General features: G+C 43.6%; 1 protein-coding gene across 1 annotated transcript; it reads right to left on the bottom strand.

Moving 5' to 3' along the window:
* Positions 1 to 66: 66 nt before the first annotated feature.
* LOC139403892 (Na(+)/H(+) exchange regulatory cofactor NHE-RF3-like) lies at positions 67 to 14165 on the bottom strand. The gene is made up of 9 exons (XM_071147090.1): positions 14134 to 14165; positions 9821 to 10030; positions 9274 to 9505; positions 8832 to 8968; positions 8297 to 8492; positions 7827 to 8023; positions 2788 to 3000; positions 700 to 1077; positions 67 to 536 (listed from the first exon to the last, which is right to left on the bottom strand). The coding sequence occupies exons 2-9, from the start codon at positions 10025 to 10027 to the stop codon at positions 480 to 482; spliced, it is 1617 nt and encodes a 538-aa protein (XP_071003191.1). The 5' UTR covers positions 10028 to 10030; positions 14134 to 14165; the 3' UTR covers positions 67 to 479.
* Between the last annotated feature and the right edge of the window lie 9512 nt (positions 14166 to 23677).

Raw genomic sequence — 23677 nt, forward strand, 5'->3', positions numbered from 1 at the left:
TCCAGGATCATTTATTATCGTTGTGAGAGCAGTATTTGACATCAGAGCAGAAAGACACAATGGCTCTTTGGGTAAAACAAATCAAATGTATTTGATCCTTTTAATGATATTTAAAAGACAGCATTATTATTAAGGTGTAGTACAGTAGGCCTCTCTCACTATGGTTACTGTTCCAGTTAAACACATTGAACTGGCATTACTAGTGTTCTCGGTCTACATTGCAGGTGGTCGTAATGAGATTATACTGATCCATACGCTGGTTGGACGACAGTGCTATCTAACTGATCAATACATTAATGGCTATTTATTGCTATTTTCAACCGATTTGCATTGATACCTAAAACCAGCCTCTGTCATCGAAATGTATTAAGTTTGATCAGAGTTCTTGAGCAGAGATACCTGCATTATCCAGCATGGTGCAAAGGCTGATGGGAGACAGAAAAAGTCTTGACAGGAAATTATTTCTCATTGGTGACTTCTCAGAGTCTCTCATCATCGCTCGAGCAAGATGATGCTGCTGATGACACAGATGGAGTCTATGAGAGAGAAAGAGAGTCATATATTCTTCGGTAACAGAACTGTTGGAAAATACAATTGCTACAAACTTGCTTTTAACTACTTTGGCTTGTCTGGATAATTTGGATCTAGTTTAGAAGCTACCAAGGCACTCAAGGAACACACTTATGTTACGTCACTCACCCTCTCTCGTGCCTGGTGCGGTGCGGTGTCTGGCTCAGCTGCCTCCTCCTCTTCCTCCTCTTGGACCTCCTCCAGAGTGGCTGGAGTGTCTATCTGGGCTGGTGTGTGGCTTCGTGCTAGGGACGGGGACGGGGCTGGGGATGGGGACCTGGCTTGGGACGACGGGACGAAGAGCTGAGGAGTGATGGCCACCCCTTTGGCTTTGAAGTGGTCGTTGGCCTGCTTCCCGGCAACTAGGAGTACCAGCGAGCTGCCACTCTTACGGATCAACCCCACCACTTGCTCGTGACTGCTCTGCTCCACATTCACACCGTCCACCTCCACCACCATGTCTTCGTCCTCTAGACCAGCCATGTCCGCGGCTCCACCCTTCACCACCTTACAGAGAAGACATCAAGGGGTGAGCTGAGATGTGAATGGTTTGGAACGTAAACAACAGTTGACAGTTGCTGAATGACAGGAGTGTTTCAGAGGTACGGAATTGAGACTAGCATGTGCTTTGCCTCTTGATCTTTCCCATAGTAGTTAATGTATTTGGGATGCATTCTCTTGTCTGTTAGGCTACCTGTTGGATATACAGTACCAGTCAAAAGTTTGGACACTCCTACTCATTCAAGGGTTTTTCTTTATTTTTACTATTTTCTACATTGTAGAATAACAGTGAAGACATCAAACTCTGAAATAACATGTGGAATCATGTAGTAACCAAAAAAGTGTTAAACAAATAAAAATATATTTTAGATTCTTCAAAGCAGCCACCCTTTGCCTTGATGACAGCTTTGCACACTGTTGGCAACCAGCTTCACCTGGAATGCTTTTCCAACAGTCTTGAAGGAGTTCCCACATATGCTGAGCACTTATTGGCTGCTTTTCCTTCACTCTGCGGTCCAACTCATCCCAAACCATCTCAATTGGGTTGAGGTCGGGTGATTGTAGAGGTCAGGACATCTGATGCAGCACTCCATCACTCTCCTTCTTGGTCAAATAGCCCTTACACAGCCAGGAGGTGTGTTGGGTCATTGTCCTGTTGAAAAACAAATTCTAGTCCCACTAAGCGCAAACCAGATGGGATGGCGTATCACTGCAGAATGCTGTGGTAGCCATGCTGGTTAAGTGTGCCTTGAATAAATAAATCACTGAAAGTGTCATCAGCAAAGCACCCCCACACCATCACACCTCCTCCTCCATGCTTCACGGTGGGAACCACACATGCAGAGATCATCCGTTCATCTACTCTGCATCTCACAAAGACTCATCAGACCAAAGGACAGATTTCCACCGGTCTAATGTCCATTGCTAATGTTTCTTGGCCCAAGCAAGTCTCTTCTTGTTATTGGTGCCCTTCAGTAGTGGCTTGATTCACGCAGTCTCCTCTGAACAGTTGATGTTGAGATGTGTCTGTTACTTGAACTCATTGAAGCATTTATTTGGGCTGCAATTCCTGAGGCTGGTAACTCTAATGAACTTGTCCTCTGCAGCAGAGGTAACTCTGGGTCTTCCTTTCCTGTGGCGGTCCTCGTGAGAGACTGGTAACTCTAATGAACTTGTCCTCTGCAGCAGAGGTAACTCTGGGTCTTCCTTTTCTGTGGCGGTCCTCATGAGAGCCAGTTTCATCTTAGCGCTTGATGGTTTTTGTGACTGCACTTTCAAAGTTCTTCACATATTCTGGAATGACTGACCTCCATGTCTTAAAGTAATGATAGACTGTCGTTTCTCTTTGCTTATTTGAGCTGTTCTTTGCTATAATATGGACTTGGTCTTTTACCAAATAGGGTTGTTACACAGAAGATAGCCCTATTTTGTCACAACACAACTTATTGGCTGAAACGCAAGAAATTCCACAAATGTACTTTTAACACCTGTTAATTGAAATGCATTCCAGGTGACTATCTCCATGAAGCTGGTTGAGAGAATGCCAAGAGTTCAAAGATGTCAGCAAGGCAAAGGGTGGCTACATTGTTTTTATTTGTTTAACACATTTTTGGTTGCTACATGATTCTGTATTATTTCATAGTTTTGATGTCTTCACTATTATTCTACAAACTTTGGACTGGTACTGTAGGTAGGTGCTCTGTTCATTGTAGTTACCTCTTTGACATACTGGCCAAAGACTCCCTGTATACCGTTGAGGTGGAAGCCGTACCCGGCGGAGGTCTTCTCCATCTTGCACAGCTTGAGGAGGTCTGTGGTAACAGGGTCTGGAACCGGGGCCGGCACGCTCTCTGGGTAGCTGGGTGGAGGGGTTGCTGGAAGGAGGGATTCCGTAATCTCTTCCAAGTAGAACAGAGGAGAAACGCCTCCCTGTGGAAGATCACAATTCATCTCAGACCAATATCTCAATCCAGTCTTCTTTACTGCACTTCTGTTTCTGGACAGTTCCTGAGCCTATATACACTATGAAATGACTGCCCCTCAGCCTTGAAGTTTTTCAACTTTAGTAGGCTTTTTGAATGGTCTTTAAAGTGCAAAACGGCATTTGGCAGAAGTAAATTAATCTGCCAACATGACTATAAGTGAACAGCTTCCAAGCAATACAACTGATAATTAGCTAACAATTTAGCTACACAGACTGAGTTTACCTTGTATCTTTCAGACCTATATCTATCCTACCCTGCCTTTCTAAGGTCTTCGAAAGCCAAGTCAACAAACAGATTACCGACCATTTCGAATCTCACCATACCTTCTCTGCTATGCAATCTGGTTTCAGAGCTGGTCATGGGTGCACCTCAGCCACACTCAAGGTCCTAAACGATATCTTAACCGCCATCGATAAGAAACATTACTGTGCAGCCGTATTCATTGATCTGGCTAAGGCTTTCGACTCTGTCAATCACCACATGCTCATCGGCATACTCGACAGCCTTTGTTTCTCAAATGATTGCCTCGCCTGGTTCACCAACTACTTCTCTGATAGAGTTCAGTGTGTCAAATCGGAGGGTCTGCTGTCCGGATCTCTGGCAGTCTCTATGGGGGTGCCACAGGGTTCAAATCTTGGACCGACTCTCTTCTCTGTATACATCAATGATTTCCCTCTTGCTGCTGGTGAGTCTCTGATCCACCTCTACGCAGACGACACCATTCTGTATACTTCTGGCCCTTCTTTGGACACTGTGTTAACAACCCTCCAGGCAAGCTTCAATGCCATACAACTCTCCTTCCGTGGCCTCCAATTACTCTTTAATACAAGTTAAACTAAATGCATGCTCTTCAACCGATCGCTGCCTGCACCTGCCCGCCTGTCCAACATCACTACTCTGGACGGTTCTGACTTAGAATACGTGGACAACTACAAATACCTAGGTGTCTGGTTAGACTGTAAACTCTCCTTCCAGACCCACATCAAACATCTCCAATCCAAAGTTAAATCTAGAATTGGCTTCCTATTTCGTAACAAAGCATCCTTCACTCATGCTGCCAAACATAACCTTGTAAAAATGACCATCCTACCAATCCTCGACTTCGGCGATGTCATTTACAAAATAGCCTCCAATACCCTACTCAACAAATTGGACGCAGTCTATCACAGTGCAATCCGTTTTGTCACCAAAGCCCCATATACTACCCACCATTGCGACCAGTACGCTCTCGTTGGCTGGCCCTCGCTTCATACTCGTCGCCAAACCCACTGGCTCCATGTCATCTACAAGACCCTGCTAGGTAAAGCCCCCCCTTATCTCAGCTCGTTGGTCACCATTGCATCACCCACCTGTAGCACGCGCTCCAGCAGGTATATCTCTCTGGTCACCCCCAAAACCAATTCTTTCTTTGGCCGCCTCTCCTTCCAGTTCTCTGCTGCCAATGACTGGAACGAACTACAAAAATCTCTGAAACTAGAAACCCTTGTCTCCTTCACTAGCTTTAAGCACCAACTGTCAGAGCAGCTCACAGATTACTGCACCTGTACATAGCCCACCTATAATTTAGCCCAAACAACTACCTCTTTCCCTACTGTATTTTATTGTATTTATTTATTTATTTTGCTCCTTTGCACTCCATTATTTTTATTTCTACTTTGCACATTCTTCCACTGCAAATCTACCATTCCATTGTTTTACTTGCTATATTGTATTTACTTTGCCATCATGGCCTTTTTTTGCCTTTACCTCCCTTATCTCACCTCATTTGCTCACATCGTATATAGACTTGTTTATACTGTATTATTGACTGTATGTTTGTTTTACTCCATGTGTAACTCTGTGTCGTTGTATGTGTCGAACTGCTTTGCTATATCTTGGCCAGGTCGCAATTGTAAATGAGAACTTGTTCTCAACTTGCCTACCTGGTTAAATAAAGGTGAAATAAATCAATAAATAAAAAATCTTTATTGAACTTTTATTTCAATCTTTCCACTGTCTCTATGCACACTCACAGGGCTCTACACACTGTCACTCCAACACACATACACACACACACACACACACACACACACACACACACCATCATTTGCTCACTCACACATAATATGCACATAATTTTATACTGACTACACACACGCACACCCATTCACATGCAAGCTGCTGCTACTCTGTCGCCTAGTCCCCTTACCCCTAAAAGTATTTAGTCAGCCACCAATTGTGCAAATTCTCCCACTTAAAAAGATGAGAGAGGCCTGTAATTTTCATCATAGGCACACTTCAACTAGAAACTCACATTGTAGGATTTTTTATGAATTTATTTGCAAATTATGGTGGAAAATAAGTATTTGGTCAATTATAAAAGTTTATCTCAATACTTTGTTATATACCCTTTGTTGGCAATGACAGAGGTCAAACGTTTTCTGTAAGTCTTTACAAGGTTTTCACACACTGTTGCTGGTATTTTGGCCCATTCCTCCATGCAGATCTCCTCTAGAGCAGTGATGTTTTGGGGCTGTTGCTGGGCAACACGGACTTTCAACTCCCTCCAAAGATTTTCTATGGGGTTGAGATCTGGAGACTGGCTAGGCCACTCCAGGACCTTGAAATGCTTCTTACGAAGCCACTCCTTCGTTGCCCAGGCGGTGTGTTTGGGATCATTGTCATGCTGAAAGACCCAGCCACGTTTCATCTTCAATGCCCTTGCTGATGGAAGGAGGTTTTCACTCAAAATCTCACGATACATGGCCCCATTCATTCTTTCCTTTACACGGATCAGTCGTCCTGGTCCCTTTGCAGAAAAACAGCCCCAAAGCATGATGTTTCCACCCCAATGCTTCACAGTAGGTATGGTGTTCTTTGGATGCAACTCAGCATTCTTTGTCCTCCAAACACGACGAGTTGAGTTTTTACCAAAAAGTTATATTTTGGTTTCATCTGACCATATGACATTCTCCCAATCTTCTTCTGGATCATCCAAATGCTCTCTAGCAAACTTCAGACGGGCCTGGACATGTACTGGCTTAAGCAGGGGGACACGTCTGGCACTGCAGGATTTGAGTCCCTGGCGGCGTAGTGTGTGGTAGGCTTTGTTACTTTGGACCCAGCTCTCTGCAGGTCATTCACTAGGTCCCCCCGTGTGGTTCTGGGATTTTGCTCACCGTTCTTGTGATCATTTTGACCCCACGGGGTGAGATCTTGCGTAGAGCCCCAGATCGAGGGAGATTATCAGTGGTCTTGTATGTCTTCCATTTCCTAATAATTACTCCCACAGTTGATTTCTTCAAACCAAGCTGCTTACCTATTGCAGACTCAGTCTTCCCAGCCTGGTGCAGGTCTATCATTTTGTTTCCGGTGTCCTTTGACAGCTCTTTGGTCTTGGCCACAGTGGAGTTTGGAGTGTGACTGTTTGAGGTTGTGGACAGGTGTCTTTTATACTGATAACAAGTTCAAACAGGTGCCATTAATACAGGTAACAAGTGGAGGACAGAGGAGCCTCTTAAAGAAGAAGTTACAGGTCTGTGAGAGCCAGAAATCTTGCTTGTTTGTAGGTGACCAAATACTTATTTTCCACCATAATTTGCAAATAAATTAATTAAAAAATCCTACAATGTGATTTTCTGGATTTTCTTCTCTCATTTTGTCTGTCATAGTTGAAGTGTGCCTATGATGAAAATTACAGGCCTCTCTCATCTTTTTAAGTGGGAGAACTTGCACAATTGGTGGCTGGCTGACTCCATCACTCCAGTATCCCTGTCACCTTACCTCTGTACACATCTACCTCCATCACTCCAGTATCCCTGTCACCTAACATACATCTACCTCCTCACTCCAGTATCCCTGTCACCTTATCTATACATATCTACCTCCATTACTCCAGTATCCCTGTCACCTTACCACTATACATATCTACCTCCATCACTCCATCCCTGTACCTTACCTCTGTACACATCTACCTCCATCACTCCAGTATCCCTGTCACCTAACATACATATCTACCTCCATCACTCCAGAATCCCTGTCACCTTACCTCTATACATATCTACCTCCATCACTCCAGTATCTCTGTCACCTTACCACTATACATATCTACCTCCATCACTCCAGTATCCCTGTCACCTTACCTCTGTACACATCTACCTCCATCACTCCAGTATCCCTGTCACCTTACATACATATCTACCTCCATCATGAATCCCTGGTACATATCTACCTCCATCACTTCCTGACTTTTTAAATATTTTCTGTACATAGTATGCTTACTTACTTTTTTACTTTATTGTGTATTTCATATTTCCTATTCTCATTTCATCTTTTTTTTCTAGTAATAGTTTGTTATTGATTATTGCATTGTTGGGTTTTAAGTTTGCAAGGATGTGACATTAAATCCTGTATATATAACTATATACTATATATATATATGTATAACTATATATATATAGAAATGACCGAGTTTCCACGAGTTTGATGACATAATTGTGAAGCATTTTCAAAAGATGAGTGGATGTGATCCGGAAGTAAAGCGGAAGGGGTGGTAACTTTCACAGGGGGTTCAAACAGTTTCTCAGCGTTGTGGTGCTCATCAGTATCAGCCACAGCTTCATTATAATCCCAAAGGAAAAACTGATCCTTGATCAGCACTCCAACTCTAAGATACTATGTAAATATGGGGCCAGATGTTTAGACCAATGTGCTTGAGCCCACTCCTATGACCGTTGTTGCATACATTTATTTCCTAAATCCAACAAGAAAGATGGATCCCAGAACCCTCACCATCTTGTAGAGCTTGTCAGTGTCTTCATCAACCACCAGGAGGCAGCACTTGCTGCCACACTGCCTGATCCTGTCCACCACCTGCTCATGGCTGCAGCCATCCACTTCCACACCCTCCACGGCAACCAGCCTGTCCATCTCCTTTAATCCCGCCCTCTCGGCTGGGCTACCCCTGTCAATGTCCCTGATGAAGTGGCCTGCAGGTAGGATGATATTAAGATGGTGTTATTGTGTAAAATGATTCAGACAGATGGCTATTGTTGTTGGTGAATAGTTTAACAGTGATGATCCTATGTGGCTATTGGCAGATGTGTTGTTATAAGACATTATAAGGGGTTCATACACGCTTATGAAAAGTCATTATAACCGCATCATAATGCATTATACCCGTTTGCTTATAGTAGTGTAACCAAGTTTTCTTTGGATACCTACTGAGCATCCAAATTCACACACCATACAAACACACAGACCTGTCTTGTTAGGCTCAGTCCTTAGGAAGTATCCATAGCCGTCTGATCCTTTGACCAAGTCTGCGATGCGTGGCTTCAGTGGGAGGAGCTTTGCTGTGGCTAGCCCCGCCCCTATCCTGATGCGTTTTATCTTGTAGAACCTGTCTGTGTCCTCATCCACCAATAGGAACATGACGCTGCTGCCTGATGCCTTGACCTGACAGAGATCACACAACGGGCTCATTCGGGCGGGCGCAAAGTTAAATAACTTTTAGATCAAAATGAACAGAAGAAGAGTAAACATTCTTATCTGTCATGTAAAATAAAGACTTACGACATATCTTGACTGAACGTAACCAATCACATTTGTTTCTGCCCTCAAGGCTGATTTGCCCAGGGAAACCAAATGGAATTAACACTGATTTGCCAAATGATCCCTGTCCTGACTCCTGTATTCTGAGTGAACAAAATGCGTTGACAGGCTGTAGAATAATATGCCAGATATTGAAGTTAAAAGTTAACCACAGAGTAGTGTAAATAAGGACTGAACCCTGACCTTTTCAACTATCTGGTCATGAGTGGCGTTCTCCGTGTTCTCCCCGTTGACCTCTATCAGGCGGTCGTTGGTCTTGACCCCTGCCCTCCCGGCCACACCCCCTGGAGCCACCTCTGTCATGAACATGCCCACGTCACCTGGGACAGGAAATGGAGGAAAGAAATTCACAATCCTAAATTCATTATCATTGGACATAAAGAAGACAGGAATGTATGTTAAGGGCCCACGCCATGTGAGACGAAGATAATGTGTTAATTTGATGCTTGATCAACAAGCAAAACAATTTAATATGAATCCTCAGAGATTACAATAATTGCTGTTGTCAGTTTGGTTCTTCTCTCTTGTCAGCAATATCACAATCAAAGAGATACACAATTACTGTGTATGTGTGTGTGCGTGTGCGTGTGTGTAATGTGTGTGTGTGTCCGCATGCATGTCCCACCCCTCTCATCTTTGATAGAGCGCAAAGAGAAGCCGTAGCCCCCGCTGGACTTGGCCAGGTAGCAGAGTTTGGGTTTGGGCGCCCCTCCTCCCACCCCGTTCATGGCGTGCTGGGTGGGTGTGGCGTGTGGGTCAGACAGGTCCACCCCCTCAGTCTTAGCCTGCTTGTAGGATGCCACATCCAGAACGTGGAAGGTGACCGATGCACCACTCTCCTTCACCAGGTCCACTACCTAACCCAGGACACACAGCACAGGAGAAAGAGATGGGACAAAGTATGGTATGTTGCTACATTAGTACAGTACTTATTGCTACATGTGTTCTCTAGTAATTCCACATTTACCTAACTTATACTGATACCTTACCCCAGGCACTTTAAAGGACTTGATAGGTGTGAACAATATAAGCAGACAAGGTTATTACCATACTATTACTATATTTCTTACATCTTTATAATTTCAATACAGTAAAAAAAGAGGGAGGGTCTAGGGCTTATGTGGAATCGGACAACTGCTAGCCCTGTCAGTTTCCCCTCACCCCCTCCTCACCCGTGTGTGGTCCATCTCGTCCACATAGGTCCCGTTGACCCGGAGGATGCGGTCTCCGTCCTTCAAACCCACCAGCTTGGCCGGGCTGCCCCTCTCCAGGTTCCTGATCAGGTGACCATCCTCTCCTTGCTCCACCCTCAAGAGGAAGCCAAAACTTTGACCTGGCTTCTTACTCAGCACTATCACCCTCGGCCTGTACCCAGCCATGTCCTGCACAGAGACCACAGGGTATGAATACAATACAAGACACACACACACACACACACACACACACACACACACACACACACACACACACACACACACACACACACACACACACACACACACACACACACACACACACACACACACACAGGTGAGCACAGTCACGCTCTGTTTTTACCCTGCCATGTCTTGTATGACAGACCAGAATGCGAGAGCGCTGACACACACAAACCTACCTTCTCTTCCCCACCCCCCCAAAAAATTCTGACCATCAAATAATCCACTGTGTGTATCAGTGGTAAACCCCATTCTATCTAATCTCAATGTCTGAATCTTCCCCCACTATCTTGAAGGAGATCCCACATATGCTGAGCACTTGTTGGCTGCTTTTCCCTCACTCTGTAGCCCAACTCATCCCAAACCATCTCAATTGGGTTGAGGTTGGGTGATTGTGGAGGCCAGGTCATCTGATGCAGCACTTCATCACTTTCCTTGGTCAAATAGCCCTTACACAGCCAGGATGTGTGTTGAGGATCATTGTCGTGTTGAAAAACAAAATGATAGTCCCTCTAAGTGCAAACCAGATGGGATGGCATATCGCTGCAGAATGCTGTGGTAGCCATGCTGGTTAAGTGTGCCTTAAATTCTAAATAAATCACAGACAGTGTCACCAGCAAAGCACCCCCACACCATCACACCTTTTCCTCCATGCTTCACGGTGGGAGCCAAACATGTGGAGATCATCCATTCACGTACTCTGAGTCTCACAAAGACACAGCGTATGAAACCAAAAATCTCAAATTTGGACACATCAGACCAAAGGACATGTCCATTACTCGTGTTTCTTAGCCAGAGCAAGTCTCTTCTTATTGGTGTCCTTTAGTAGTGGTTTCTTTGCAGCAATTCGACCATGAAGGCCTGATTCACGCAGTTTCCTCTGAACAGTTGATGTTGAGATGTGTCTGTTACTAGAACTCTGTGAAGCATTTATTTGGGCTGCAATCTGAGGTGCAGTTCATTTCCGATTGGCTCAAACGCATTAAGAAGGAAAGAAATTACACAAATGAACTTTTAAAAAGGCACACCCGTTAATTGAAATGCATTCCAGGTGACTACCTCATGAAGCTGTTTGAGAGAATGCCAAGAGTGTGCAAAGCTGTCATCAAGGCAAAGTGTGGCTACTTTTTTGGTTACTACATGATTCTGTATGTTATTTCATAGTTTTGATGTCTTCTATTATTTTACTATGTAGAAAATTGTAAAGACAAAGAAAAACCCAGGAATGAGTAAGTGTGTCCAAGCTTTTGAATGGTACTGGAGCTATACCAGTGTAGGCTGGTGAGGGGAGGACGGCTCATAATAATGGCTAGAACGGAGCGAATGAAATGGCATCACACACATACTTGTAAAAACCATGTGTTTGATAACCATTCCACCGATTCTGCTCCAGCCATTACCACGAGCTCATCCTCCCAATTAAGGTGCCACCAACCTCCTGTGAGTTATACTGTAGCAACTCAAAGGTATGTACTGTACAGCAACGTCACCATCAGATAAATTGCAGTAAATCGGGGGTGGAATGGAACATTTGCACAACAGAAATCTGATTGGCAATATAGAGAGATATAACAGGGATATAAACACATATATTAAAAGACTGGATATCCCGTAGAGATAAGAGACCACATAGGTCAGTGTAGGGTTGGGCTCAATGTCATTGATTACACTGATACTTTACTGACAAAAGATCTCTAGAGAGTGTATACTGCGAACCATTACGCTGAATCCCTATCTCGCACAAACACGCACACAGACACACCACGATCTACACTCGTGTTTTAATAGTGTAGCAAAGTGCTGATAGCTCTAGAAGAAGGTTAACCTGCTATGCTACCTCTCACATGGCCATGGGTTGTTAATGGTTAACAGCAGCTAGGGCCAGCTGAAGGTGCGAAGGGCTCTTTTAACTGGAATGTGTGAATTTGACCCCCCAATAAAGATGGTCAACATGAGAATCCTTGAAATGTTTATTACACTGTTATCACAGAGAGAAAGTAAGACGTGACGGATGTGTGTTTGTGTGTGTGTTTGTGTTCAGGTGTAGTGTAAGTCTGTGTGTGGCAGTGTGCTGATGTGTCTGTTCCTACATTTTGCTAATCTAGTTCTATCATTTAATCCCTGACACAGTCACTGTAGACTGCTGTTTTTAGGGAGACTGTTTCCTGGAAGTAGATGCAGTCCTATAAACTAACCCAAGATGACAATTGCAGGGAAACGCCATCTACATTGAGTGGAACCATGGTCCTTTCCCCAGAGATTGAATCCTCATTGTGGGGGCACATGTCACGTACTAACCCCAAAGTGTCCTGTATTGTTATTTGGAGCCCCTCTATCCACTGCACCTGTGTCTCTGTTGTTGCTCTATATCTCCATGTGAGTCATTTAGCAGACACTCTTATAGAGAAACTTACAGGAGCAATTTGGGTGAAAAAGAAGATAGGTGAAAAATCTATTTGGCTCAGGGATTTGAACCAGTGACCTTTCAGTTACTGGTCCAACGCTCTTAACCGCTACGCTACCTACAGTTGAAGTGGGAAGTTTACATACACCCTAGCCAAATACATTTAAACTCAGTTTTTCACAATTCCTGACATTTAATCCTAGTAAAAATGGTCAGTTAGGATCACCACTTTATTTTAAGAATGTGAAATGTCAGAATAAAAGTAGAGAGAATTATTTATTTATTTCAGCTTTTATTTCTTTCATCACATTCCTAGTGGGTCAGACGTTTACATACACTCAATTAGTATTTGGTAGCGTTGCCTTTAATTTGTTTAACTTGGGTCAAACAATACATCCACGTAATTTTCCTTCCATGTAATTTCCCTTCCCCATGATGCCATCTATTTTGTGTAGTGCACCAAAGCACCCCCACAACATGATGCTGCCACCACTGTACTTCATTGTTGGGATGGTATTCTTTGGCTTGCAAGCCTTCCCCTTTTCCCTCCAAACATAACGATGGTCATTGTGGCCAAACAGTTCTATTCTCTTTTGTTTCATTAGACCAGAGGAAAGTTCTTCAAAAAGTACGACCTTTGTCCCCATGTGCAGTTGCAAACCGTAGCCTGGATTTTTTATGGCGGTTTTGGAGCAGTGGCTTCTTCCTTGCTGTGCGGCGTTTCAGGTTATGTCGATAAAGGACTCGTTTTACTGTGGATATAGATACTTTTGTTTCCTCCAGCATCTTCACAAGGTCCTTTTCTATTGTTCTGGGATTGATTTGCACTTATCGCACCAAAGTACGTTTATCTCTAAGAGACAGAACGCGTCTCCTTCCTGAGCGGTATGACGGCTGCGTGGTCCCATGGTGTTTATACTTGCGTACTATTATTTGTACAGATGAACGTGGTGCCTTCAGGCATTTTGGAATTGCTCCCAAGGATGAACCAGACTTGTGGAGATCTTGGCTGATTTCTTTTGATTTTCCAATGATGTCAAGCAAAGAGGCACTCAGTTTGAATGTAGGCCCTGAAATACATCCACACGTATACCTCCAATTGACTCAAATGATGTCAATTAGCTTATCAGAAGCTTCTAAAGCCATGCCATCATTTTCTGGAATTTTCCAAGCTGTTTTAAAGGCACAGTCAACTTAGTGTATTGTATGTAAACTTCTGACCCACTGGAATTGTGATACAGTGAATTATAAGTGAAATAATCTGTCTGTAAACAATAGTTGGAAAAAGTACTTGTGTCATGCACAAAGTAGATGTCCTAACTGACTTGCCAAAACTATAGTTTGTTAACAAGAAATTTGTGGAGTGGTTGAAAAACTAGTTTTAATGACTCCAAACTAAGTGTATGTAAACTTCCGACTTTAACTGTATGTCCATCATAGTCAGTCTTAAACACCTGCCATTGCCCACCACCACACATAAGATAACCAGTGCATGTGATATCAAAACACTGAGCAAATAGTAGAATTGATCATGTTAACAAATATAGCATTAATTAGCATCAAAAGCTAAGTAACTAAACATAATATATACGTGATTCATTTGATAGACCACAACAATAGGAGAAAGAGTAGAACATTCCCTCACCTACTCCTGTCTCTCGTCCCAGTCCCAGTCCAGAGGAGGATCTTCTGTTGTTAAGGTGGTATCTCTGTTTCTTCCCAATTTCTCTCTCTCTCTCGCTCTTGCTCTCACACTCTCATTTCATTACTCCTCTCTCTCTCTCTCTCTCTCTCTCTCTCTCTCTCTCTCTCTCTTTCTCTCTCTCTCTCTCTCTCTGAAGGACTTTGACAGGTCAAAGTTGAACTTAAAGGCTGAGTTATTTAACAGTGTCTCGTGGCATCTTGGGAGACACATGTCTAAACAGTCCAGGTATCCCTTTAAAACCACTGTGTTAATCACAACCCAGTCATCTGTTTAGAATGGTCAAATATGACAGAGGGGGGTGGAGAAAGCTACTGACAATGTCAAGGATCAAGACTTGGCAACGTCACCACAACAACCCAATAACAATAACAGCAGTGATGATGGATTAGCGGGAGAAAAGACTGGCTGACTGGGCGTATTGCCTGGATGGAAGAATTCCATGCTTTATGGTGGAAATGCGCTTATCTGTGGGATAGTCCCCCAGTATAGTATGCTTTATCTCAAACTATAGTGTGTAATGTATATTTATATCAGAAAATTAATAAATATAACCATTGGCAATAGGCATGTCTTGATGCCTCTGAAGCCAGTCTTGGATGTAATGGTTGGTTGATTGATCTGTGAAGACTGTTATTCTCAGGCAGTGGAGGCTGGTGGGAGGAGCTATAGGAGGATGGGCTCTTTGTAATGGTTGGAATGGAATAAATGGAACTGTATCAAACATATGGAAACCACCTTTCCGTTCATTCTATTCCAGCCATCCTCCTATAGCTCCTCCCACCAGCCACCACTGTTGTCAGGTGAGCAACTTTGGTAATACTGGTCTGCTTCTTGCTCACTGACACTATAAGCCCAGACACACAGCTTGTCCGACCAACAATATCTAAACGCGTCTCAACTCAGTTATCAGTATGACAATCAAAAATATCATCTTTTGACAATGTAGCTTTGGATGAAATGTTTAAGTTGAGTTTAGGGTTTGAAGGACTGTAATAATTGGACTTGGACCATTATGTACCTTGCAGAAGGGAATATGGGTCCATGTAACAGAGGGAGTTTGAGAACATTTCTCCTTTCAACTGATCTCTGCCACCTGCTGTCAAGAGGGGATTCAAAATGATTCCCTCAAGAGGAAAGCCATTTGTAAGACAACTGCCTCCCAGGAAAGTCTTTGATTTTAGTGATACGCGATTGATGAGAGGGAGAGAAAGAGATGTGTGTTAATAGGTGTGTTATTGTGTGTGTGTGTGTGTGTGTGTGTGTGTGTGTGTGTGTGTGTGTGTGTGTGTGTGTGTGTGTGTGTGTGTGTGTGTGTGTGTGTGTGTGTGTGTGTCAGTTAGGTCAGAGACAGAGAGTCTGATGGGCAAGAGCTGGCTGCTGGTCAGTCACGGGATGTCTGTTTACACACACACACACACACACACACACACACACACACAGACTGATGAGGAATGAGGCTCCAGACGCAGGTGTGTGTCCTTGAGGTAAACATTAGAGACCGGATGGTGCATTGTGCAGCCAGGGCGAGAGAGAAAGGTGACCCTCTGGCCAAGCAGGTACTCAGCAGGGGCCTGTAGCTGTGTTTGTACAGATTGATGTGAGGGGCACAGGACAGGAGACATGCAGGGCCAGCAGACTGACAGTGTGTCTGAGAGAGACAGAGATCATCTTCAGCTTGACCAAACACTACTGCCTGACTTATTTCACTATTCATCACCCTCTACACGTGCGTGCGTGCGTGTGCGAGCGTGCGTGTGTGCGCGCATATGTGGATACAGAGACACCAAGTCTCATTAGATTCAACCAATAGTTGTTTGTGTCAGAAACAGGGTCCAATTTCTGCTACAAAATTGGGTCATTGGATTGGTATAAATTTAAATGTACTTCACTCTAGTTGGACGTCTGTCTGGAGAATGGTACTAGAACGTAGTTATCTATTCTACACATCGCCCTCACACTATCTCAGATCAGAGATGCACTTATTCACTTAATCCTCTTCCCAGAGAGAGAACATGATGAATAAAACTCCCCAGAGAGAGTCCATGATGAATAACACCCATCAGAGAGAGAGACCATGATGAATAACATTCCTCTCAGAGAGAGACCATGATGAATAACACTCCTTCCAGAGAGAGAGACCATGATGAATAACACTTCTCCCACAAAGAGAGACAATGATGAATAACACACCTCTCCATGTCAGAGAGACCATGATGAAAAACAATCCTCTCAGGGAGAGCGAGACCAGGATAAATAACACCCCTCCCAGAGAGAGAGACCATGATGAATAACATTCCACTCAGAGAGACAACATAATGAATAAAAATTCCTCTCAGAGAGAGTCCATGATGAATAACACTCCTCTCAGAGAGAGAGACAATGATGAATAATATTCCTCTCAGAGAGAGACCATGATGAACAACACTCCTTCCAGAGAGAGACCATGATGAATATCACTCTTCCCAGAGAGAGAGAGACCATGATGAATAACATTCCTCCCAGAGAGAGACCATGATGAAAAACACTCCTCCCAGAGAGAGAGAGACCATGATGAATAACACTCCTCTCAGAGAGAGAGACCATGATGGATAACATTCCTCTCAGAGAGAGACCATGATGAATAACACTCCTTCCAGAGAGAGAAATGATGAATAACACTCCTCCCAGAGAGAGAGAGACCATGATGAATAACATTCCTCCCAGAGAGAGACCATGATGAATAACACTCCTCCCAGAGAGAGAGAGACCATGATGAATAACACTCCTCTCTGAGAAATACCATGACGAATAACACTCCTCTCACAGAGAGAACATGATTAATAACACTCCTCTTAGAGTGGCACCATGATGAACAACTCTCCTCCCAGAGAGAGACCATAATGAATAACACTCTTCCCAGAGAGAGACCATGATGAAAACAATCCTCAGAGATAGAGACCATGATGAATAATCCTCTTCCCAGAGAGAAAATGATGAATAAAACTCCTCAGAGAGAGACCATGATGAATAGCACACCTCTACATTTGAGAGAGACCATGATGAATAACACCCCTCAGAGAGAGAGAGACCATGATGAATAACATTCCTCTCAGAGAGAGACCATGATGAATAACACTCCTTCCAGAGAGAGAGATCATGATGAATAACACTCCTCCCAGAAAGAGAGACAATGATGAATAACACACCTCTCCACGTCAGAGAGACCATGATGAAAAACACTCCTCTCAGGGAGAGAGAGACCAGGATAAATAACACACCTCAAAGAGAGAGAGACCATGATTCATAACATCCCACTCAGAGAGAGACCATAATGAATTAAAATTCCTCTCAGAGAGAGACCATAATGAATAACACTCTTCCCAGAGAGAGACCATGATGAAAAACACTCCTCAGAGATAGAGACCATGATGAATAATCCTCTTCCCAGAGAGAACATAATGAATAAAACTCCTCAGAGAGAGACCATGATGAATAGCACACCTCTACATTTGAGAGAGACCATGATGAATAACACCCCTCAGAGAGAGAGACCATGATGAATAACATTTCTCTCAGAGAGAGACCATGATGAATAACACTCCTTCCAGAGAGAGAGACCATGATGAATAACACTCCTCCCAGAAAGAGAGACAATGATGAATAACACACCTCTCCATGTCAGAGAGACCATGATGAAAAACACTCATCTCAGGGAGAGAGAGACCAGGATAAATAACACCCCTCCCAGAGAGAGAGACCATAATGAATATAAATTCCTCTCAGAGAGAGACCATGATGAAAAACACTCCTCTCAGGGAGAGAGAGACCAGGATAAATAACACCCCTCCCAGAGAGAGAGACCATAATGAATATAAATTCCTCTCAGAGAGAGACCATGATGAATAACACTCCTCTCAGGGAGAGAGAGACCATGATGAATAACACTCCTTCCAGAGAGAGAGATCATGATGAATAACACTCCTCCCAGAAAGAGAGACAATGATGAATAACACACCTCTCCACGTCAGAGAGACCATGATGAAAAACACTCCTCTCAGGGAGAGAGAGACCAGGATAAATAACACACCTCAAAGAGAGAGAGACCATGATTCATAACATCCCACTCAGAGAGAGACCATAATGAATTAAAATTCCTCTCAGAGAGAGACCATAATGAATAACACTCTTCCCAGAGAGAGACCATGATGAAAAACACTCCTCAGAGATAGAGACCATGATGAATAATCCTCTTCCCAGAGAGAACATAATGAATAAAACTCCTCAGAGAGAGACCATGATGAATAGCACACCTCTACATTTGAGAGAGACCATGATGAATAACACCCCTCAGAGAGAGAGACCATGATGAATAACATTTCTCTCAGAGAGAGACCATGATGAATAACACTCCTTCCAGAGAGAGAGACCATGATGAATAACACTCCTCCCAGAAAGAGAGACAATGATGAATAACACACCTCTCCATGTCAGAGAGACCATGATGAAAAACACTCCTCTCAGGGAGAGAGAGACCAGGATAAATAACACCCCTCCCAGAGAGAGAGACCATAATGAATATAAATTCCTCTCAGAGAGAGACCATGATGAAAAACACTCCTCTCAGGGAGAGAGAGACCAGGATAAATAACACCCCTCCCAGAGAGAGAGACCATAATGAATATAAATTCCTCTCAGAGAGAGACCATGATGAATAACACTCCTCTCAGGGAGAGAGAGACCATGATGAATAACACTCCTTCCAGAGAGAGAGAGACCATGATGAACAACTCTCCTCCCAGAGAGAGACCATGATGAATAACACTCCTCCCAGAGAGAGAGAGAGACCATGATGAATAACACTCCTCTCTGAGAAATACCATGACGAATAACACTCCTCTCACAGAGAGACCATGATGAATAACACTCCTCTTAGAGTGGCACCATGATGAACAACTCTCCTCCCAGAGAGAGACCATAATGAATAACACTCTTCCCAGAGAGAGACCATGATGAAAAACACTCCTCTCAGGGAGAGAGAGAGACCAGGATAAATAACACCCCTCCCAGAGAGAGAGACCATAATGAATAAAAAATTCCTCTCAGAGAGAGACCATGATGAATAACACTCCTCTCAGGGAGAGAGAGACCATGATGAATAACACTCCTTCCTGAGAGAGAGACCATGACGAATAACACTCCTCTCAGAGAGAGAGAGACCATGATGAATAACATTCCTATTAGAGAGAGACCATGATGAATAACACTACTCCCAGAGAGAGAGAGACCATGATGAATAACATTCCTGCCAGAGAGAGACCATGATGAATAACACTCCTCTCTGAGAAATACCATGACGAATAACACTCCTCTCACAGAGAGACCATGATGAATAACACTCCTTTTAGAGAGGCACCATGATGAACAACACTCCTCCCAGAGAGAGACCATCATGAATAACACTCTTCCCAGAGAGAGACCATGATGAAAAACACTCCTCAGAGATAGAGACCATGATGAATAAAATTCCACTCAGAGAGAGACCATGATGAATAACACTCATCTCAGGGAGAGAGGGACCATGATGAATAACATTCCTCTCAGGGAGAGACCATGATGAATAACACTCATCTCAGGGAGAGAGGGACCATGATGAATAACATTCCTCCCAGAGAGAGAGAGAGAGAGACCATGATGAATAACACTCCTCTCAGAGAGAGACCATGATGAATAGCTCTCCTCTCAGAGAGAGACCATGATGAATAACACTCCTCTCAGAGAAAGACCATGATGAATAACACTCCTCCCAGAGAGAGACCATGATGAATAACACTCCTCTCAGAGAGAGACCGTGATGAATCACACTCCTCCCAGAGAGAGAGACACCATGATGAATAACACTCCTCCCAGAAAGAGACCATGATAAATAACACTCCTCCCAGAGAGACACCATGATGAATAACACTCCTCTCAGAGAGAGAGACCATGATGAATAACATTCCTCCCAGAGAGAGACCATGATGAATAACACTCGTCTCAGAGAGAGACCGTGATGAATCACACTCCTCCCAGAGAGAGAGACACCATGATGAATAACACTCCTCCCAGAGAGAGACCATGATGAATAACACTCCTCTCAGAGAGAGAGACACCATGATGAATAACACTCCTCCCAGAGAGAGACCATGATAAATAACACTCCTCCCAGAGAGACCATGATGAATAACACTCCTCCCAGAGAGAGACCATGATGAATAACACTCCTCTCAGAGAGAGAGACACCATGATGAATAACACTCCTCCCAGAGAGAGACCATGATAAATAACACTCCTCCCAGAGAGACACCATGATGAATAACACTCCTCCTAGAGAGAAACCATGATGAATAACACTCCTCCTAGAGAGAGACCATGATGAATAACACTCCTCTCTGAGAAATACCATGACGAATAACACTCCTCTCACAGAGAGACCATGATGAATAACACTCCTCTTAGAGTGGCACCATGATGAACAACTCTCCTCCCAGAGAGAGACCATAATGAATAACACTCTTCCCAGAGAGAGACCATGATGAAAAACACTCCTCACAGGGAGAGAGAGAGACCAGGATAAATAACACCCCTCCCAGAGAGAGAGACCATAATGAATAAAAAATTCCTCTCAGAGAGAGACCATGATGAATAGCACTCCTCTCAGGGAGAGAGAGACCATGATGAATAACACTCCTTCCTGAGAGAGAGACCATGACGAATAACACTCCTCTCAGAGAGAGAGAGACCATGATGAATAACATTCCTATTAGAGAGAGACCATGATGAATAACACTACTCCCAGAGAGAGAGAGACCATGATGAATAACATTCCTGCCAGAGAGAGACCATGATGAATAACACTCCTCTCTGAGAAATACCATGACGAATAACACTCCTCTCACAGAGAGACCATGATGAATAACACTCCTTTTAGAGAGGCACCATGATGAACAACACTCCTCCCAGAGAGAGACCATCATGAATAACACTCTTCCCAGAGAGAGACCATGATGAAAAACACTCCTCAGAGATAGAGACCATGATGAATAATCCTCTTCCCAGAGAGAACATGATGAATAAAACTCCTCAGAGAGAGACCATGATGAAAAACACTCCTCTCAGGGAGAGAGAGAGACCAGGATAAATAACACCCCTCCCAGAGAGAGAGACCATAATGAATAAAAAATTCCTCTCAGAGAGAGACCATGATGAATAACACTCCTCTCAGGGAGAGAGAGACCATGATGAATAACACTCCTTCCAGAGAGAGAGACCATGACGAATAACACTCCTCTCAGAGAGAGACCATGATGAATAACACTCCTCTCAGAGAGAGAGACCATGATGAATAACATTCCTATTAGAGAGAGACCATGATGAATAACACTCCTTCCAGAGAGAGAGACCATGATGAATAACACTACTCCCAGAGAGAGACCATGATGAATAACATTCCTATTAGAGAGAGACCATGATGAATAACATTCCTGCCAGAGAGAGACCATGATGAATAACACTCCTCTCTGAGAAATACCATGACGAATTACACTCCTCTCACAGAGAGACCATGATGAATAACACTCCTTTTAGAGAGGCACCATGATGAACAACACTCCTCCCAGAGAGAGACCATAATGAATAACACTCTTCCCAGAGAGAGACCATGATGAAAAACACTCATCAGAGATAGAGACCATGATGAATAATCCTCTTCCCAGAGAGAACATGATGAATAAAACTCCTCAGAGAGAGACCATGATGAAAAACACTCCTCTCAGGGAGAGAGAGACCAGGATAAATAACACCCCTCCCAGAGAGAGTGACCATGATGAATAACATTCCACTCAGAGAGAGACCATAATGAATAAAAATTCCTCACAGAGAGAGACCATGATGAATAACACTCCTCTTAGGGAGAGACCATGATGAATAACACTCATCTCAGGGAGAGAGGGACCATGATGAATAACATTCCTCCCAGAGAGAGAGAGAGAGACCATGATGAATAACACTCCTCTCAGAGAGAGACCATGATGAATAGCTCTCCTCTCAAAGAGAGACCATGATGAATAACACTCCTCTCAGAGAAAGACCATGATGAATAACACTCCTCTCAGAGAGAGACCATGATGAATAACACTCCTCTCAGAGAAAGACCATGATGAATAACACTCCTCTCAGAGAAAGACCATGATGAATAACACTCCTCCCAGAGAGACACCATGATGAATAACACTCCTCCTAGAGAGAAACCATGATGAATAACACTCCTCTCAGAGAGAGAGACCATGATGAATAACATTCCTCCCAGAGAGGGACCATGATGAATAACACTCCTCTCAGAGAGAGACCGTGATGAATCACACTCCTCCCTGAGAGAGAGACACCATGATGAATAACACTCCTCTCAGAGAGAGAAACCATGATGAATATCATTCCTCCCAGAGAGAGACCATGATGAATAACACTCCTCCTAGAGAGAAACCATGATGAATAACACTCCTCTCAGAGAGAGAGACCATGATGAGTAACATTCCTCCCAGAGAGAGACCATGATGAATAACACTCCTCTCAGAGAGAGACCGTGATGAATCACACTCCTCCCAGAGAGAGAGACACCATGATGTATAACACTCCTCCCAGAGAGAGACCGTGATAAATAACACTCCTCCCAGAGAGACCATGATGAATAACACTCCTCCCAGAAAGAGAGACAATGATGAATAACACTCCTCTCAGGGAGAGAGAGACCAGGATAAATAACACCCCTCCCAGAGAGAGAGACCATAATGAATATAAATTCCTCTCAGTGAGAGACCATGATGAATAACACTCCTCTCAGGGAGAGAGAGACCATGATGAATAACACTCCTTCCAGAGAGAGAGAGACCATGATGAATAACATTCCTCCCAGAGAGAGACCATGATGAATAACACTCCTCCCAGAGAGAAAGAGAGACCATGATGAATAACACTCGTCTCTGAGAAATACCATGACGAATAACACTCCTCTCACAGAGAGACCATGATGAATAACACTCCTCTTAGAGTGGCACCATGATGAACAACTCTCCTCCCAGAGAGAGACCATAATGAATAACACTCTTCCCAGAGAGAGACCATGATGAAAAACACTCCTCTCAGGGAGAGAGAGAGACCAGGATAAATAACACCGCTCCCAGAGAGAGAGACCATAATGAATAAAAAATTCCTCTCAGAGAGAGACCATGATGAATAACACTCCTCTCAGGGAGAGAAACCATGATGAATAACACTCCTCTCAGAGAGAGAAACCATGATGAATATCATTCCTCCCAGAGAGAGACCATGATGAATAACACTCCTCCTAGAGAGAAACCATGATGAATAACACTCCTCTCAGAGAGAGAGACCATGATGAGTAACATTCCTCCCAGAGAGAGACCATGATGAATAACACTCCTCTCAGAGAGAGACCATGACGTATTACACT

The sequence above is a fragment of the Oncorhynchus clarkii genome, chromosome 3, assembly GCF_045791955.1.
Source record: "Oncorhynchus clarkii lewisi isolate Uvic-CL-2024 chromosome 3, UVic_Ocla_1.0, whole genome shotgun sequence".
Taxonomy (NCBI): Eukaryota; Metazoa; Chordata; class Actinopteri; order Salmoniformes; family Salmonidae; genus Oncorhynchus; species Oncorhynchus clarkii.

Bases quoted from the DNA above. Each gene is read 5' to 3' on its own strand.
- LOC139403892 (XM_071147090.1), bottom strand. From the start codon at position 10,027: ATGGCTGGGTACAGGCCGAGGGTGATAGTGCTGAGTAAGAAGCCAGGT. The intron at 9,506-9,820 runs GTGAGGAGGGGG...GTCCTGGGTTAG, and splicing joins ACGAGATGGACCACACACGG to GTAGTGGACCTGGTGAAGGA. The intron at 8,969-9,273 runs GTGGGACATGCA...TTCCTGTCCCAG, and splicing joins CTCTATCAAAGATGAGAGGG to GTGACGTGGGCATGTTCATG.